The 19,444-nt window shown below is 45.7% G+C and overlaps 2 protein-coding genes across 2 annotated transcripts in view; both read left to right on the plus strand.

Moving 5' to 3' along the window:
• LAMB4 (laminin subunit beta 4) overlaps positions 1-2,096 on the plus strand; it is a 40,406-nt gene extending 38,310 nt beyond the window's left edge. Inside the window, exons 33-34 of the mRNA XM_025894632.2 lie at positions 275-428; positions 1,791-2,096. Coding sequence (XP_025750417.1) covers positions 275-428; positions 1,791-1,930 — 294 coding nt within the window. The 3' untranslated portion in view covers positions 1,931-2,096. The remainder of the gene's footprint in view (positions 1-274; positions 429-1,790) is intronic.
• A 7,068-nt stretch (positions 2,097-9,164) lies between these two features.
• The window catches only part of LAMB1 (laminin subunit beta 1), a 40,453-nt gene continuing 30,173 nt past the window's right edge, over positions 9,165-19,444 (plus strand). Inside the window, exons 1-10 of the mRNA XM_018068033.1 lie at positions 9,165-9,324; positions 11,344-11,417; positions 13,352-13,540; positions 13,636-13,699; positions 15,177-15,379; positions 16,647-16,767; positions 16,943-17,131; positions 17,400-17,579; positions 17,997-18,109; positions 18,930-19,009. Coding sequence (XP_017923522.1) covers positions 9,165-9,324; positions 11,344-11,417; positions 13,352-13,540; positions 13,636-13,699; positions 15,177-15,379; positions 16,647-16,767; positions 16,943-17,131; positions 17,400-17,579; positions 17,997-18,109; positions 18,930-19,009 — 1,373 coding nt within the window. The remainder of the gene's footprint in view (positions 9,325-11,343; positions 11,418-13,351; positions 13,541-13,635; positions 13,700-15,176; positions 15,380-16,646; positions 16,768-16,942; positions 17,132-17,399; positions 17,580-17,996; positions 18,110-18,929; positions 19,010-19,444) is intronic.

Here is a 19,444-nt window from a genome sequence, read left to right on the forward strand (position 1 = left end):
TAACCTTTAAATATCTTAATATTTTCTTTATATTCTTGCCTCTCCCTTTCCTTGAGATTACTCCACTGGCAGTTTGTTTTAATTGATTTTTATCAGGTTTTGCAAAGCATTTTTTGATGTATATGCATTAAGGATTTATTGTTTTAATATTTAAGAGAATGAGAAATCTAAAGTTTGATTCAAAGAGGATGTTAAAAAAAGTATAAAAATCTCCTTCTGTACAATAGATTAATTTTGAAATGCTCTTAAACTAAGCAATGGCGTTTTGTTACAGGAATTTGCTGACATTAAAAGAAAGTACACCATTCTTCAAGAAAAGCTAAAAGCCCAAGGACCTCCAAAAGTAACACTGGAAAAAGTGAAGCAGCTGAAAGAAGAAGCAGAAAAACTGGCTGAAGAGACTGAAAAAAAGATTAAAAGAATAACAGGTGGTGTTCTCACTTCTATAGCAAGTCGTAAACATTGTGACAGTTATGAATTCAAGACTGAAGTCCTTGCCCACAGACACTAACAGGCTAGATTCACCTGAAATTGCGTTTAAAACAACTTAACTGGTGAAAATACCTCCCTGAAGCTACTCAGTTTAAAAGTAGTTGAGTTGATTTGGCTTTTTCTGACGTAAATTGGTTGTTATAAGCAGAGTTTAAGAACTGTCCACACAGGCACTTGCAGAGATTTTATTCAGTCAGTTTAAAAACAGGACAAGTGCAAAACCTGCATGAAACTTGGCTGCAGACTTAGTTGGAGGCCCTAATTTATGCACTTGCTTTGGGCATTTGGACCTGTGCTCTGTCTTTCCTTATATTACCCAAGTGATGGCTTGTATTACAGAGCTGCAGGGTAGCTGTTTTTCATCAGTCCATACTTGTTCCCCTTCAGAGACATTATCTCCAAGCAATGGCAGAACAAACCAGGCACAATTACTGGCTTGTGGAGACTGAAGCTGACGTGCCCTGAATCTGTGGGGCCATGACTGGGAAGCAGAGGGGTCATGGGCAGTGGAGACTGTGGCTGCTCTGGCTGTACCGGCACCAGTCCTCCCACACCACCACACATCTCACCTTGGGTGGGTTTAGAGGGTCACCAAAAACAAAGAGCCCATCTCATGTCACTGCACACAGGAAACCTAATTCTGCCTGTAGCAAAGGTCTGGGCATTCCCGCTGGGAATCCTTAGGTCTAGGATCCTGCCAGGTTCAACATCTGAAAATACCATGTAACATCAGCAAAACTGAAGCTGAAACTCCATCCCAGCAGCAAATTCTCCAGGACAGGATCCAAATAAATATTTTGAGCATATACCTCGAGGAGAAGCATTAAGTGCTTCTCTCAGTCACTTCAGATGTCCCTATGACAAGGGTGCTGGAAGCAGGTAGAGAATACTCATTACCAGTGTGCTTACACTCGTGTAGCTTCAAGGGGATCAGCAGAAAACATTCCCGTAAGGGAGACCTAAGCCCATTATGCCTGAACTGTCTAGGCTTGACACACATTAGTGGACACACTGTTCCTCTGAGTGTTTCCACTTAAACCAAGTCCTTTAAGAGGTCTGTGTCCTGCCCAATCCTAGCTGATGGACAAAAGCACATGCTGAGAAATTGATTTCTTTAAGGCTGTCATGCTTCTCTTACTATCCAGAAGCCAGACTTTCCCCTCCAGTTGCATATATAACATTCCCCATTTGAAATGGGCTTATTGTCTCTAAAACTTCTGGGAAAAGAAATGCTGTTAATCCCTGGATTTTACTTACACAAGAAATGTGAGCACCATTGCCTGTCTCTGCTCTTCCAGATTTGGAGAAGAAGCTTCAGGAACTGAATCAAACCAAACAAGACAAGGCAGAGCAACTGAGACAACTAGAGGAAAAAGTGATAGCCATTAAAAATGAAATCATGGAGCAGGAAAGCAAGTATGCAACATGCAAAAGTTAGGGTCTGAACAGACCATCAGGTAAAATGCAGCTGAAGTCTCTATGATTACCACCTCCTGAGATTCCTGGTACAAGGGACTGTCCTCTGGAATTACATCTGAAGGAGCATATAGAATTTTGTCACACTGAATAATGTAATTTTCTCTTCCCTCCCCCCCACCAGTTGAGTTTATATGGAAGTAGGAAATACATTTTAATAAACCAGGTGATTTAGTAATCAAGCTGTAGTCTTTAAGGGAGCTCTGTAATACATTCCTGTGCACAGCATAGGGCTTCCTGATTTAGAGTTTGGAAATCCAAAAGGAGGATTGCTAGGCACATGGTGTGATTGCTATGAGGCACATGGTGTGATTCTTGGGGTGTCCTGTGCAGGGCCAGGAGCTGGACTCGATGATCCTGATGGGTCCCTTCTAACTCAGCATATTCTGTTAATCTATGAAAATGCAATGGGCAAGTACCTCCATGCAGCACAAGCCCATTAGCAGTGGGCAACAGAGAGCCAATTTCCCAGTGCCCACTGGATGGCAGTGCACAGATGCTTAACACTGAAAGCAACTGGAAGAACCTTCCTTTGTCAATGAACCTCCTGCAATGCCTATTTTTCTTATGCTTATAAGGGGTTTCCCACAATTTTCATTAATGCAACCAGCAACTGGAGAATAACTCCAGCTTTTTGGTTTAAGCAGTGACTCTAAAGGGCCAGAAATGTTGAAAAACAGTTTCTCCAGCTCTTCTCCCACATGCAGCACTTCACAAAAGTCAGGGTTTACTCAGCAGTTTTTTGTAGTAATAAAGAAGGTAGGAATTGGCCTAAATTTTAGTTTGTAATTCCTTTTATTATTTAAATACAGAAGGAAACTGGGGCTAAGCAGATGCTATAGAAGTGATAGAGTTTTAAAAAGACTGAAGTGAGCTATGCCTCTGTTTCAAAATCCTACCCTTGGTATACATATTCTTGCAGGACACAGAACAGACCTAACGATGGCTTTTCCTCAGTTAAAAACAGTTGTGTCATTCCTGGCTGGATTGTCCCACAGGGAGCATTCATCATGGACTTCATTCAGCCCAGTGCTGCTTCAGAGCTCAGACGCAGCCCAAACCACATCTATAAAACAAGGAATGCTCTGCAGGAATACAGGGCTCTTAGCATTTACCCATCCTCATGCCAGCAGCACCCGTAAAACAATCCTTATCAATCCCACGGAGATAAACACCACATAGTTATCATCCTGTGTTTACAAGAGCTAAAGTAGCACTGGTATGCAGTGGGGGGCTTGGGTGGGAATTGCTGGCACGGATGAGATTTCAGAGATAACTCCTCTAACTCAAACCAGCTGTGCTCCAGGGCAATGTGCAACATGCATTCCACACATAATAGCTTCTGTTGTGAAAATGATGGAATCAAATTATAATTTTGATATAATCTAACAAAGCCACCTGAATGCAGGAATGCATGTAATTTGCAGGTTAGCATTTTCTGAATTTTAGCACTTTGAAAAATCATCTGTGAGGTGTGAGGCTTCTTTGTAAGTTACTAGGCTGTAGTCAGATGCCTGTATTTAGGCTGACTTTGCCATAATGCAATAGAACATCTCTGTTTTACTCGGAGCACACACCAAGCTGTTCACACACGGATCTCCAGGTAACAAAGGATTTTCTGCAGGTTTCAGTGCATCCTTGCTGCACTGCACCCAGAAGAGGCAAACTGAAACACTTAGATAGAAATTCCCAATTGCATATAAACCAAAATTATTTCATTCATGGCTTTAAAAATCTGAATTCACAAGTAGAAAATTGAAAGAAAACTTCCTTCTAAAATCCACTGTTGGCTGTGAGAGTTGCCATATGGCTTTCCACAAGCTGTACACATGAGGAAATCTGTAAACACAAGGCAGTTAAATGTATCCATGGGGGGAAACAGAAATCGCTGGAAGAAAAACGGAAACAGGAAGATGAAAGCCAGCGTGGAGTCTAACCTCCCCAGCCTTCCTCCAAGCATGCTCAGACACACAAAGGAAGCAAACCTGATGGGACCAGCAGCTCTAAATCCATCCTGTGACTGCTTCTGAGGTTTACAACTGTGCAGCATTCCCCACTGGAAGTGGCACAAAAACTTTTAAAGTGTTTTTTCAAAGTTAATTTGTGGGGAAAATGCTATATCTAGATAAAAAATACCTATTTTTAGTTCCCCCTGGACCTGTTCCTCATGGGCAGAAGTGGCTTCAGAAAACTGTTTCTTGAAAAAAAATTGAAATCAGTTTCTTGCAGTAGAGCATTTTGACTTCAATAGCACTAATTAAAATGTAAACAACACTCAACCAAACCCACATATAATCAAAGATATATTTAATCAAAATTATATCATCAGCTCTGTCTGCCAGGCATTCAACCACTGCAGTGTTGTAAGAAAACAAGTGATCAAGTGGATCCCACAGAGGTAAAATTCTGAAATTTTATTCTATGAGAAGACTTCCAACACAGCACAAGCACAGACACTGCAGTGCTGTAAAGCTGCTTCACCAACCAGAAAAACAGAGCACAACACAAAACTGAATTTTTGTCATTTGAAGAAACAAATTAAAATACTCCCACTCGCTATTTGTTGTGAGCACTGCAGAGAGGGACGGACACAAACAAGTTCTCTGCTCCTAATCACGCACACACTGAATGCTGGTAGTTCCAGCTACCTCTGAAAGGTGACCACAATTATGAGGGATGGTGGCCATCCAATCTGGGGCTGCAACTCCAACTCAATCCCTGATGCCACATGGCAGAGTCACTCCCAGGCTGGAACAAAGAGTATTTGCATGCTGTCTCTGGCAAGGCATGAAGGAGCCTAGGCACAGCAGTTATCAGGGAGCTTGGAGGGCAATTTTACCCAATTTTAGGTATAGGAGAGGATAGGACTTCTACAAGGCTGTGAAACAGACAAAAAAAAAAGGAGAAAACTTCAATAAAAGTGGAAAAAATATGGGACAAAAAAAATTCCAGTGGCAATGAAACACTCTGTCCTTGCACAGTTGCACATGGAGTGATGTTGCTGCTCATCTGCCATGGACCAGAAGAGGTTCTAACCACAGCAAAGTAAAACATTTTCTGTTAGTGGGACAAAAATATGTTTTACTGAAGTTGAAAAATATGTCGGGATTATGAAACTGAATTAGTTTTGTCAATTTAGAAGACCATATTGCAAAGGAAGTTTAAAATATTACAATTCCTGTCAGCTTAGAGTGATTTCACTTCATGGATATCTTTAATGAAACAGCCCCACAAGTTCTTTAATCAGGAGTCTTGGGTTATGTTTCAGACCTGGTGTTTAACCTTTAGGGCAAGTCATTTGGTATCTTTCTGTTTCTGCTTATCCATCTGTAAAATGAGAATGAGCATATTTACCTACCTCGGCAGGGTTTGCTGGACAGACAGACCGTGGTGTGTTTTCACTCTGGCACTGCAAATAGTGAGGGCAAAGTGTTCTTGGGGGACACTGGTACATGGTAAAGATTTACACAAGTTCATGTGTTACGTATGTGAAAGCAAACCTCGGATAAATAAACCCAGGCATCTCTCCCAGCCACACGTCCATCCTTCGTACCCGCTCCTTGGCATTTATTTACCAGTAAACCTTCCCCTTGGGTGCCAAGGGGACTCTGCCACCAGCCGATGAAGCCGTCGTGTCTGCCAGCAGAGCCCAGGGAACCGACACGGGACGCTGGGAGCGCAGGGCAGCTCCAGCACAGCCATTTACGCCTTGCAGCTGCCCCAGCGCCCCTGGGAAGGCAGCACCACGTGAAACGAGTGACAGCCTGGCAGCGGCTGATCTGACGGGCCTCTCTGCCTGTGCCAGGGCCAGACCAGGCCATGTATGGCAGCAAGGCCGCCACCCCCAGGAATGGCATAGGAACGGCATTCCTTAGCCACGTGTGCTGGCACCGCAGCACCGGGCAATGTGGGGCCACCGAGCATCACACGTGACAGCTGCCAACACCCTGGTTCTTTGCTGGGTTTTGGGCCTTACCGCGCAATCACCCATCCATCCATCCATCCATCCATCCATCCATCCATCCATCCTTCCTTCCTTCCTTCCCTTCCCTTCCCTTCCCTCCCTCTCTGGCCCAGCCCCATAAGCACCAACTCCATTCCTTCATTGTTTCTCCATCGACAGGAACAAGGAGAGAGCTCACCCGATCGGTCATTCCTCCCACTCACCCCCTCCCCCCCAGTTATCGCTCGCCGCCCAGAGCCTGCTCCCGACGCTGGAGAACAGCGGGGAGGGCACAACCTGGGGGCCAGGGGCTGGAGCCCGGCGTTCCTCCCTCGGGGCTCCCTGTCTGCAGCGGGGCGGCAGTTCCCCTCCCCGGGGCGCTCTCTCCGTGCTCCCCACCCCGACTGGGCTGCTCTTCCTCGACGGCAGCCGCCCCTGCGCTCCTGCCCCGAACGAGCGCGGCGGCGGGCCAAGCACCCCGGGCGGCGGGGCCGGACGGGAGGGGGCTCGGCCGGGCCCGCCCCGCGGGGGCGGTGGGGCGGAGGAGGCAGGAGGACCGGGGGCGCCCGACGGCGCGGGCCACTGCCGGGAGCGCGGGGAGCTGCGGCGCCTGCGTGGAGCGGCGGAGCAGCAGCAGCTTTCGGCGGCGCGTGGAGGGCAGCCCCGTCCCGTCCCGCCGTGTCCCGTGTCCCGTCTATCCCGCCGGTGCCCGCCGCCCGCCATGGGCCGCCTCCCGCTGTACCTCTGCTGCTGCCTCGGTAACTCCCGCCCCGCTCCGCCTCCGCTCTTGCCCGTCGGGGCACGGCGGGCCGGGCGCGCGCCCTGCAGCGCCCCGCCGGGGCGGCTCGGGGGCGCGCAGCCTGACCGCGCTCCCGCCTGCCCTCTCTCACCCCCTGTCCCCCTCTCTCCCTCACCCTCTGTCCGCTCTCTCCCTCCCTCCGCGGCCGCGCAGCGCCTTGGCCCGCGGCGGCACAGGAGCCCGAGTACAGCTACGGGCTGCGCCGAGGGCAGCTGCTACCCGGCCACCGGCGACCTGCTCTTCGGCCGCGCCGCCGCCTCTCCGCCTCTCCACCTGCGCCTCCGCCAGCCCGAGCCCTACTGCATCGTGAGCCACCTCCAGCCGTGAGCGCCGGGCGCGAGCGGGCAGCACGCCCGGGCACCGCGCGGCCGCCGCTCTGTGCAGGCGGCGGGGCGGCATCGCCTCCCGCGGCGCCCGCGGTGCGGGGGCATCGCTCGGGCCGGTTGCGGGGGACGAGCCGCCGCCTGCGCGGGAGGAGGCGCGGGCAGTGGGCTCCGGTGGGGCAGCGTCGTGCCCCGCGCGGGACCCCACAGTCCGGGTCCAGGCAGTCCCTCGCGGCTTTAGGCTCCCGACCCCCCTTTCCTGATCGAGGGATGGAAGGAGGAATGTGCCGCAGTAGGTTCAATTAATGCTTTATTTCCAGGCTTGCTGAGAGCCGTCTAGACAGTTTCCTGATGGAGAGTGGGCTGTAGGGCCCGGCAATGTTTTGGCCACAGTCCCCATAATGTAATTACATGTGTATGGTCTCCGAGTGAAAGGACTTAAATAAGGTTGTCTCAGCACATCTGGTGGAAAATCCAGAGCTCGTTGTTATTTAAGCCAGAAGCAGCTCACCAAACTTAAAATCTCAGAGACAGAAGGGATGGTGAAGAGTAAAATATCAGTTATAAGTGGAACTCTGTTGAACTGAAAGTAAAGGGATAATCTCCGAACAAATTACTGTGGAGACAATAGGGCCGGATTCTGGCACTTGGAAGGAAAACCACGGGAAGCAGGAGGGGCTGTAGCACTTGACCCATTTGTGCCCTGAAGTTATCAAATCTCACCCCTCCTTCACCACCTTTAGTTTTACCATAGTGCTCTGTCTACTAGAGTTAATACTTTATTTAACATAGGATTTAGCTTCACTGGAACATTTTCAGAGTATATTGAGATTGACTTCAGCTTAGCATCACTTGTAGAACGGACTAACAGTGGCACTTTGTTATGTTGTCTCAAAAAATGTTGAAGTGCCACAGTAAAAAGCTTCGCTTCAGAAGTTCTCTGCCCTTATTCCTGATCTCACAGCCCCAGTTCAGCATTTAGGATGTCCGTGGTTACTTCTGAACCATTGTGGGTGGTATTGAAGAAATCGTGGGAAGATGCCAAGTATCCTCTTAATAACATGAGACTTGGCCGCGTTGAGTGCTTTGCAGAATTAGGTCTAGGATTCAGTTTTGGTGGGAGGAGTGAATTGTGGCATGAGGTGCTAGGGCAGAGGAACCTGGAGCTGGCAGTAGCAGACATCTTCCCTGGAACCCCTGCTCTTGCCATTCTCTCTGCTGGAGGAGTCTTTGAGGACTGATGGTAGGTGAAGCACTGAGCTTGGGAGGAGCCGCTGAAGTCCACACTGGTGAAAGGAAAAGCCTATGTGGTGCAGACTTCCCTCCCTCATCTGCTTCCTCCAGTTGATTTGGGCAGGAACCCTCCCTTTTGGTTTGGTTTGCATCCTACCTTCCAAAATTGTGTAGTGGTTTTGGGCACTAGGACAATGCAAAAAAAGCACAGTTTGTAGTAATAGCCATGATGGGGTTTCATCGTCCTGGTGAAGAAGCTTCTGGTTTTCCCAAGTAGCAGATGCCAGACTTGCTCTGAGCTGGATTTCTATAGACACACCTTGTAGTGTATGCAGATGGAGTTTATGTGCTTGGAGTTGCAATGGCAGGTGAAGATGCAAGGAGGACTTTGACAATCCAGTCAAGTCAACCCTGTGCTGAAAGGGCTCGATCACTAAATCACTGATGGCCCCTTGACGTGCACTGAGCCTTACAAGAGGTATCCCTAATGCAAACAACTTGCATCTCCAAGCTAGCTCCTAAAAGCCAATGTGATTTCACACAAGTTGTTGAAGATGCAGTTTTGCACATGTGCACTTTTACAGAAGCAATTCAGCAATTTTCTGTAGGTGCTGCCTTTGGTTCTGGCTTCTGCTGGAGAATACGTATGTTGGAAGAGATTTCCTGAAACTGCAATTTTGATAAAAAACATACTTCCCCTAAAAATGAAGTTTATGGAATTCCTGGCATGTTTTCCATTGGACAATTTGCATTAATTCATAAAGGTAAATACACTTGGTATTTCAACAAAAAAAATACCTTTTGATGACTCCTGCAGGCAAAATGAATGGAATGTGATATGGATGGAAAATACTCTTATCTGCAGGAAGCAACTATTGCCCCACGGATAAAATCAGTAATGCTGATTATCATGTTGTTTCAGGAGGACAAAAAATGTTTCATATGTGACTCTGAGGATCCCTTCCATGAGACTCAAAATCCTGACAGTCATCGCATTGAAAACGTTGTCACCACGTTTGCTCCAAATCGCCTGAAGCTCTGGTGGCAGTCGGAAAATGGTATGGGGCTTGTCCGGAAAATGCTCTGGGGTTTGTCTGGAGCCATTTCCGGGTCTGGGAGCTGTTTTCCCTCCTTTTGTTTAAGGATACCTGTGGGTTTGCTGTTATCTTTGGCCTGGTGATTACTGCCCTGTGAAGGATCATGCTGTGTGAGGAGGGATGAGTAAAACTGGCTGCTTTTGTGTGCCCAGGAGTGATCCTTAATCCATAATGAAAGCCCCAGACTCCCACAGGAGTGTTGGGAACAGCCGTCCCAGCACATTGCAAGAATCCTTTCCTAAAGAAAAGAGTTTTCCACACTGGCCTCAGATCTCCCTCATGTTTGGGCAGCAGGAGCAGAGCAGCCTTCCAGAAGTAAATATCCCAGGCAGCGCTGCCAAGGAAGCACCGCAGGGCTTCCCCGTGCCGCTGGATTGGAGGGAGGTTGTGGAAGGAGGAGATTTGGGCACAGAGCTGGGGGCTGTCACCCTGCCTGCAGACCTCCTGTTTCCCTTTCCTACCCCAGGAGAGTAAAACCAGGGATATCTCTTACCCTGCAAATTGCCTTGTCCCTCCTGGGCTCCCTGAATTCCCTTATCCATATGCCAAACAATAAAATGAACTCCATATAAAAGCCAGCCAGTTAAAAAACATATTGCACGTTAGTTTGATGGAGGTTTTTGTTTTTGTTTTTTGTTTTTTTTTAATCCTTCCTCTGCCTGTTTTACTTTTCTGGTTATGCTTTTGGCATGCCTTCGTACACAAAACAAGGCATTGAGGTTTCTCAAATACTAGTCCTACCCTGAAGCTTTAAAGCCAGCTGGACAGGACAGGATTTCTGCAAAAGCATTGGCAGTAGATGCCTTACTGTATATGAAAAAAAAAGTAATATTTATAACAGTTTTGTTGCCTGTTATAGAAAGGTTTTCACAAAATCATTTTGAATCATGTAGATCAGCCTAGCAAGCTGCTTGCCTCCAGTGGCTCTCTTTTAGCATTCCAGATAATTCATGTTTCTTGCAACAGACTTGGCAGCATTCACACAGAAAAGTTCTTAGCTCATAAGGTCATGAAAATGTCCTTCAACAATAAAAAACAAATGATTCTTTCTGTCCAATTCATGTTTTCTTCTATTCAGGCATACAGCATAAGGGACCATTGCTGCATCCTTCACATTATGTTACAGCTGGTTGAAAATTTGACTGCTTTATTGGTTTATTATTTTTATTTCTTACCCTTTCTCCTCTCTGTAAATCTTGATTTTATTTTTTTATTTTGAACTACAGTATAATTAGTATCCAGCTGTTTTGAGAGGTCTTTTCACAAGGCAAAATAATACTTGTAGCTGTTTTTCTTCCTTTCTGTGTAGAGTCCTTGACCGTAGGTAGTCATACAGCAGAGTTTGGAAAACCTTTTGCTTCTCACCAGTTTCCTAGCTCTTGTGATTGCAAAGCAGGGCTGTGATAGTTGCTTTAGGAGTATCTTAAAACCAGGTTGTGAAGGAACTGTGGACAGGAGAGTCCAGACTGAGTGAAAAAGGGTGGGAAGTGGTCTCCACCAGACATGGGTGAGCCTTGGGGTGTTGGGGCTGCAGAAGCTCTGCTGCCAGATGGGCTGTAGTATGTGAGGACAGCCTGGGGTCATTGCGTAGGTCTGGGCACAGCATCCCCAGTTGTACCAGCTGCTGGGTGCTTTGGTGCCAGGACCCAGCCCATTGCAGTCTGGTCTCTGCCCTACATCCAGTGATGCCATGATACTCAGCCTGAAGTTAGGTAGTGCAGGCTCACGCTTTGGGTGTAGCGTGTTTGGTGCCAGTGATGCACAGGAATCCCATGTGTGAGGCACTCTTCAGCAGGTCCTTGGTGTCTTCCCTTGTACCTCAGAAATGCACTAACCCTCATACTCCTTTTTTACAACAGAGCCCAGTGGTAAATAAAAGAGCCTCTGTGCCAACAGAGCAAAGAGCTTTGGCAAAATTTAGATGTAGAAACTGATGGGTGTCCTTGTTTACTGCACGCCTTCTTTTCTCTGCCCCTGCAGGGTTGGAAAACGTGACTATCCAGCTGAACCTGGAGGCTGAGTTTCATTTCACTCATCTCATTATGACCTTCAAGGTAAGGAAGTCACAGCCTTACCCTGAACCCTGAAACATGGGGAAATGAGAGGTCTTGTAGTCCTTCGCGTCTATTTGATATTTGGGATTTAAGTTTTGTCTGAGCTGTTTGGCCTGATTTTTTTGGAGCTGCCAACCATTAACCCCTGCAGAAGTCATGCAGAAAGGCTGAGTTGTGACTTGTGTTTGAGCCCTAGTGAGGCTGCAGAAGGAGTCATACTGAAGCTGGGGTTTGTGTTGGTGTGTCTCCAGCAGTTGTGTTCTAGAAATCATATAGTAGCAAGGATTTTTTTTCCTAAAAAAAAAATTGGCCATGGTATCGGCTTTCATTTGGCAAATGGAAAGGTCTTCAGGAAGAAGGAACATCTGTACACAAAGTGTCTTTGTTTCTTTACAAACAGATGTCTTGGAATGGCAGATTATGTCCTGTACATCCTAAATCACAGGCAAGCGCTAGTGGCAACCTTCAGCTGAGGTTTTGGGGGCTGCAGTTCCTGCAGGGCTGGATCCCTGCTCCTCCCATGTGGACAAATTAATCTCTTCATTTTTACCCGTCAGCTTTCTAGGAAAGCTGGTTCCTCTTTCCTGTGGCATCAGTTAGGATTTCTCCCATTGCCTCAAGGTGGTGGCTGAGGTGGAAGATGGTCCTTCTTGCTGGACCCAGCAGCAAGGGACCCCCAGACAACCCCTAACGTGATGAGGCTGCTGCAGCCATTGTACCCCAGTGCTGGGGCTTGGTCTGCCATCAGGAGGAAGACTTTAGGGGAAAGATACTTTTAATAATGATTTGTTGACTTTGTTTGTGTGGTAGGCACTTGAGCTGCCTTACCTCTGGGTTGCTACATTTTCTGTTGGGTGAGATACCAGTTTCTAAATCAGGTGTTATTTTCAGCCAGGAAGCACAGAGAAAATTTCTTTTCAGCTGTGATTGAAATGCTTTTGTGCTTGGCTCTGGGAGGTCCCCCTCTGAATACATAAAACTAATGAATTGATGGTTGGTGTTTCTTGGTAGTTGCAAGCCAGGTGTTACTACCTGTTTTTTGAAAGGCAGCATGTAAATTGAAACACGATATTTTTTAGGTCAGAGAGATAAAAATCTTTCAAAAATCTCATAAACTATTTGTTCTAGAGTTGAATATGTGAAGGTAAGAAGAACAGTAGTTTGTCAGTGGTGAAGCAAATGCAGCCTGCCAGAGTCTGGGCAAGGTGAGCAGGAGGAGGGCCAGTGGAGACTGGGGGAGTCAAATGCAGCAAGAGTGGATGAAGCTGAACCTCTCAATCTCCTTAAAGAAGAAGGTTTTCTTAAGGGAGCACAGAGGATGATTAGCACTGAATGTCAGAGACACTGCAAAAGGTCATGTAGTCAGACAAAGAGAGGTGGGCAATCCCAGGGCTTCTCTGAGCATCAGAGGTAACTGCTCAGCAAGAACTTCTGGGTGTCAGAGCTGGGGAGGAAGCACTGACAGTGGCCTCCCAGTCCTTAGGGCAGGAGAGGAGGCCCATTAGGTCCTTTATAAGAGATTAGGCAAGGACGTACAGCAGTGAAGAACGATGTGCTGCTGTCCACAAGCAGTGGAAAGAATCTTTTTGTCTCCCTAAAGCCCTGCTTTAACCCCCACTTTTCAGAAAGGATTTGGAATCCAAAAAACTTACAAGTTCACTTATTTATTGTAAGTGTATTTAAACACTTGGCCACTGGGTGCCATTTTCTGAAGATGGGTCATCTGTGGTTTGATGTGTGTTACTTCAAATATCTACCCCTGAGCAGAAAGTGGGATATCATCAGAAAAATATTCGCAATATTTCCAAATGTTGGAAACAGTGGAGGGAGAGAGATTAAAATTCAGACATGGATTACTTGCACTAAAAAGCACTCAATGTAAATGCAAGTAATAATTAGCTGAATAAAATCTCTTTTGTTTTTCTTACTGTTAGACATTCCGTCCTGCTGCAATGTTGATTGAAAGATCGTCTGACTTTGGAGAGACATGGCAAGTTTATAGGTATTTTGCATATGACTGTGAGAGCTCATTTCCTGGGATTTCAACTGGACCCATGAAGAAAGTGGATGACATAATTTGTGATTCCCGATACTCTGACATCGAACCTTCAACGGAGGGAGAGGTCAGAGCCATTTTTTTTCCAAAGTGTTTATTGTGTAGACCTTTTGTCTCTTATTTTTAAAGCTGAATCTTCTGTTGTTTGATTTTTTCCTCCAGGTAATATATCGTGTTTTAGATCCTGCTTTTAGAATTGAAGATCCATACAGTCCAAGGATTCAAAGTATGTATGCAGTTACCTTTCAGGCTCATTTGAAAGTATTTCAGTACTTACTTGCTTACAAAAAACAATAAGCCACAAAGTTATTCATTAGCTCTGATTGCAGTTTTGAAGTCATATGAATACCTTTGTGTATGATTCCTTTTCCTAACTCAGACAATGACATGAAATAACAATCAGTGTTGTTGACTCAAGGGATTGCTCTAAATATGCATTATTGGAGTTGGTCCTTTTCTTAATTGATCAGGGATTTGTTTTCATTAAAGACCCCCTCTTCTCAAAATACATGCAGTTGCCAAGAGAAACCTTGGACTGTGATTCTGTAATTGTACAGTATTCAGAAAGCAAAGAAATAGAACTGCAAAGGTACTTAGATCATTGTGCATGTCTAGCTAAAATCAGTGGGTCCACGTTTTATTTTTCAGGGCTTTGAGTCATAACTTTGGAACAGTTGGCTGTGGTAGCACTGCATGGCTGAACTACACAGATGTGGCCATGAACCACGACTTACTGTAGTGTTTGTGTCTGGTCGTGGCAGTCCATGAATGCAAAGGCAGAGAGATCTGTTGCTGATGTGGCTCAAAGAGAAACTGTGGGGCATTTGGGATGAAGGAACTGCTTGGCCTTAAGCTTGACCTCCCATTTAATGTGCATTCTCAGTTTCAGTTCATGTCCTTCAGTGCAAAGCTACCCAGGCAGCAGGAAATATCTGCAGTAGAGAATCATCTACTGGTTGCTATACCAGTTTAATGTTAGGGTTTTTTTAACAGGCATTTTAAAGTAGAAACTGCTTTCATGGGCTTGAAATGCTCTTTCAAGTGTAGTTCAAGGCTATAAGAAATTACACAAGATTCACAATATCAAAGTGAACATGTAGACTGAATTAATTAGTGCAATATTGTCCTCCCATGGATTATCCCTCAAGAACTTCTTTGTATTTGGTCAGTGATGGGGTGTTGCTTCTTTCCACAAAATGTAACTAATTATATTTGCTAGCAAAGCTGGGCATACGCAAAACAAGAATTATTTGTGTCTTTATTTCCAACTAGGACTTTTTCCAAAAGGCTTGTAACTCCTAAGGCTCTTGGTCCACTTGTCAGCAGTTTCTTAATATCGAGTCCTTGCCCATCTCATGTTTAGAGAACCAGTGTCTCTTTGGTGGTGCTGTTCTGCGTGCCTTTAATATTTGTAGTTGTGCCTGCGCATGTCTACAATAAAGTAGACTAGTATTTTTACTTAAACTTACTTATACATTTATCAGTCTGTAGTAAAATAATGTAATTTCTTTTTAGTTAATTTGGGAGTCTGAAGTGATCTATAGTATGTAAGTGCTGAAATTAAATCTGATCTAATCTGCCTATAGGAAGCGTGCTTAGGAAGTCACTCCTGGCTTCCTCCCATTCAATACACTATCTGGTAAATAATTCCAAAATGGGTTTTGTGAGTTTCTGGGGATTTTTTTTTTGTGTGTCCCCTGCAGACCTGTTAAAGATTACGAATCTGAGAGTCAAATTCGTCAAGCTGCACACACTGGGAGACAATCTCTTGGACTCTAGGATGGAGATCCGAGAGAAGTACTACTATGCCATCTACGACATGGTGGTGCGTGGGAACTGTTTCTGCTATGGACACGCCAGTGAGTGTGCACCAGTGGAGGGCTTAGATGAAGAAGTGGAAGGAATGGTAAATATTCACGGTTTTTGCATAAAGCTCTTCCTGTCTGTGCCTCTTTTGAGTGATTTGAACACAAACGTAAAGATAACACTCTGTACCCCTTCTCCACACTCTTGGTTTTCAAACAAAAAACTGTTCTAATTATTCTTTCTCAGCAAACATATCTGTCCTTATAGGTGTTAATCAAACAGAGATCTCAGATTAGGTGAAAATTGTTTCAACGTTCCTTTTCTAATTATGTTAAAGAGCTGATGAAATTCAGAGGTAGGAATGAAGAAAAGGGGTGTAACCTTATTGGGTCAGAGGCAGGTGTTGCCTTGGTTCGCTCCTAAAATTGGAGCGAATAGAGCCATCAAAGGATGCGAATCAAACATGTCCTGTGTTTGTATCAGTTGTTACTAGCTGAGAAGTGGAGACCGTAACCCTAATTAACACAAGCCTTGAAGGAAAATCCTAGTTGCCTCCTTGGTATGCTGCTGCACAAGTGTCACATCCTTTCTGGGGTCTGGTTTTCTGGATGATTTTTGCCTCACAAGCAGTAATAGCACCCCTGTTAATGAGTCAGTTATTAACTGGGTGGAAATGTGAAGCGTACAGGGAAGTTGTGTCTGTTGTCCATGGGCCACTGGATGCTGTGAAACCCATTATGCTCCTTTGCCCTGTGCTTTTGGTCACTAACTACACCCAAGTTTTGCCTTAGACATCATGGCTTCAGTGCTGGTAGTTCTGGTGGACTATGGCAGCAGCTGTCACATGATCATTGCAGGTCTAGTCTACTTAGTGCTTGTTTTGTACACAGTGAAGGCAGTCTGGGGTTGATGGATAAACCCCATCCAAACTGTTTATCTTTACTTTGAGAACCAAGGCAGAGCTGGAAAGTGGGGCTGGGCTAGTGGTGCTGATATAACTAGATGCATTTTAATAGCTAATTAACAGCTAATTAAAAGCTAAGTTTTAGTTCCAAGAGGCTTTTGTGATTATTGAGGTGGAACTGTGCTCTCCTTGTTTATATCTGAAAGCATTTATTTGGGCACTGGTTCCAGTACAGAAAGAAGGACAAGTTTGTATGAGGGCATTCTTACCTTGGCAGGTAAAGGACACTCCTATGGCCCTTTACGCCTTTTTAAATGCATTTACGTAGATGAAAGTCTCCAAAAGTATATCCATTATGTACTAGCTATATTTTACATTAATTGGAGAATGTTTTTTTTTCCCTTTGATAAGCAACTTTCTTTTTTTCTTTTTTTTTTTCTTTCTTTTTTTTTTTCGATTACAGGTCCATGGGCACTGCATGTGCAGACATAATACCAAAGGATTAAACTGTGAACAGTGTTTGGATTTCTACCATGACTTACCCTGGCGCCCCGCTGAAGGTCGCAATAGTAATGCATGCAAAAGTGAGTTTGACTAAAACGCAGAACTGCATGCTGTGAGTGTTACGTGCTGTTACTTGGGAACTTGTGACCGTGTGTAAAATCCTGAATGTTCTTTGGTTGACATGGTGTGTCTTTTCTGCAGACTTGCATCTGCCCCACGACCAGGCTCTTACTTTGCTTTCTGCCTTTGTCACAGAGTGCAACTGCAATGGCCACTCCAGCCAGTGCCACTTCGACATGGCTGTGTACATGACGACAGGGAACACCAGCGGAGGCGTGTGTGACGACTGCCAGCACAACACTATGGGACGCAACTGCGAGCAGTGCAAGCCCTTCTACTTCCAGCACCCAGAAAGAGATCTGCGGGACCCTGACGTCTGTGAGCGTAAGTGCAACCCCACTCCTCAGGCTGGGAATGGCCTTGGGAGAAAGTGGTTGTCTTGGAGGTCTTGAGCGAGCCTGCCTGGGTTTCATTTTCTCTTTGAGAATCTGGAAATTTACCTGGTCCTAATGTGTTCAACCCATTCCGTGTCTAATACCTGCAGGAGTGATACAGTCTCTCTATGCAGCAGCTGAGTTTAAATAACTTAGTGTGAGACTTGGCCTTTTATTTTGTAGCAGTTAATAAAACACATGCGATGCTTCCTTCTTAGCTTGCAACTGTGACCCAGCTGGCTCCCAAAATGGTGGCATCTGCGATCGCTACACTGATTTCTCCACTGGCCTCATTGCCGGACAGTGCCGTTGTAAATTGTTTGTTGAAGGGGAGCGTTGTGACCTCTGCAAGGAAGGTTTTTATGGCCTGAGTGCCGATGACCCAGCGGGTTGTCAGTGTGAGTAAAAACATATGTTCCTTTATGTGTGATCAAAAGCTCTTTGAGGAGCTGTTAGAGCTGGGAGAAATTGTTTTGTGGGATGGATTTTTTTTTTCCCTTTCTTTCATGTTTTTGCTGAAGGAAAAACATTATTGTAGATTTGCTGTAGCTTGGAGTCGACCAGTCCTTGAAACCCGGTTCACCCGCTGATCCTTGTGTATTCTGTAGAAATATCATAGTCCTCCTTATTTGTTTTCAATTATAGTCTCTAAGCCAGGGAAGTTTCATTGGGATGGGTGGTGGGCAAAGTGTGCAATTAATTTCTGTTCTGAGGAATTCAGGGGAAGCTTTAATGTATATATTTAAGTTGAATACTGTCTAAAATATAACTCCAATCCTACCTTTTGACCTGCCTGTTTGTATTTCCCAATCTAGCTTGTGCATGTAATCCTCTGGGTACCCACCCCGGGGGGAATCCTTGTGATTCGGAGACAGGAAACTGCTATTGTAAGCGTCTGGTGACAGGAAAGCAGTGCAATCAATGCCTGGCAAGTAGTTTACCATAAAATAAATTAGGAGACAGTGGTGTGAGGGAGGCTGGATTGTGGAAAGCATGGAGCCTGGTGCTGGGCACTGTCTCTGACTGCCTGAAAGCCCATGCCTGGCATTCAGGCTGGAGTGGGCACCTCAGGATGTCAGCAGCGTGCTGTGTTACAGGGAGCTGGGATGCATGTCAAGGCAGACAAGAACATCCAGTTTAATTCCTGGGACCATAAGGAGTGAGACATTAGGATACCTGTGGTTGCTCTGTGGAAGCTGAGGGATCTGGGGCAGTTCTGCTGAAGTCCTCGCTGGGGTGAAAGACAAAATGATCAGGGAAGCAGTGTTATCAAAAAAATTGCTTCCTATACAGGCCATTATTTTAGGCAGGGATTATTTCATACACATACATTTCCATGTAGTGTTTATGCATGCTGGGGTGTTATAGAAACAGACTGTCAGATAACTGAATGTGTTTGTACAAACACTGACAGACTCTTATCTAGCAGTGGAAAAGCTAAAGCAGTGTGTCTGCCTGTCCAGCAAGCAAGTTGCAGAGTAGCAGTCCTGGAAGGGCAGTGCCCCACACAAACAACTACTGTCCCACATTTGGCTTGCTTGCCCTTGAAATGCTCAACAAGGTGGGAGGAGAGCAGGTGGGGGAGTGGTGTTGGTGGTTGTGGGGGTAGACCTACAACAAGGGGAGCAGGATTCGTGGGTTGTGGGGGCAGTCTGGGATAACTTATGCTGAGTATTTAAAATTTGCCTTTGGATATGTCAGATTAAATCTACATCAGGTAACATTGCTGGTGATGTTTTTTCCTGCAGCCTGAGAACTGGGGCCTGAGCAACGACATGGATGGATGTCGGCCGTGTGACTGTGACCAGGGAGGAGCACTGAACAACAAGTGAGTCTCAGCCCAGTTACTCTCCTGTAATCATTCACCCAGTGAGTTGTGTGTTGTTTGCAATCACAACATCCAGGGCTTAATGTGCCCTGGAGGAGGATGTTTGGGACCATCTTTCCATTCTAGAAGGTGGCAGGTCTTGATTGCAGCAAGAGTGACAGAGGCATCCATGTCTTTTCCATACTGAACTACCTCTGTTTGTGCCACTGGTGCAAGTGAACATGTAAAACTTTTTAGCATAACTCTGCCTTTGGTCAGCCATGGTAGGAGTGAGACATAGATTAATCTCTACCTTGGCCATAATGTGGGGTATGGTCTATGTCAAAGCTTTGATCTTACAGGATGAAAGCAGGAATCAGGCAGTGATATGGACAGTCAGGCTGGTTCTTGGTTTGTTCCCAAACTGGCCCTTTGGCCAGTCTGTCTGCCCACCAG

Source organism: Manacus vitellinus, unplaced genomic scaffold (assembly GCF_001715985.3).
Source record: "Manacus vitellinus isolate BGI_N305 unplaced genomic scaffold, ASM171598v3 scaffold_13_pilon, whole genome shotgun sequence".
Taxonomy (NCBI): Eukaryota; Metazoa; Chordata; class Aves; order Passeriformes; family Pipridae; genus Manacus; species Manacus vitellinus.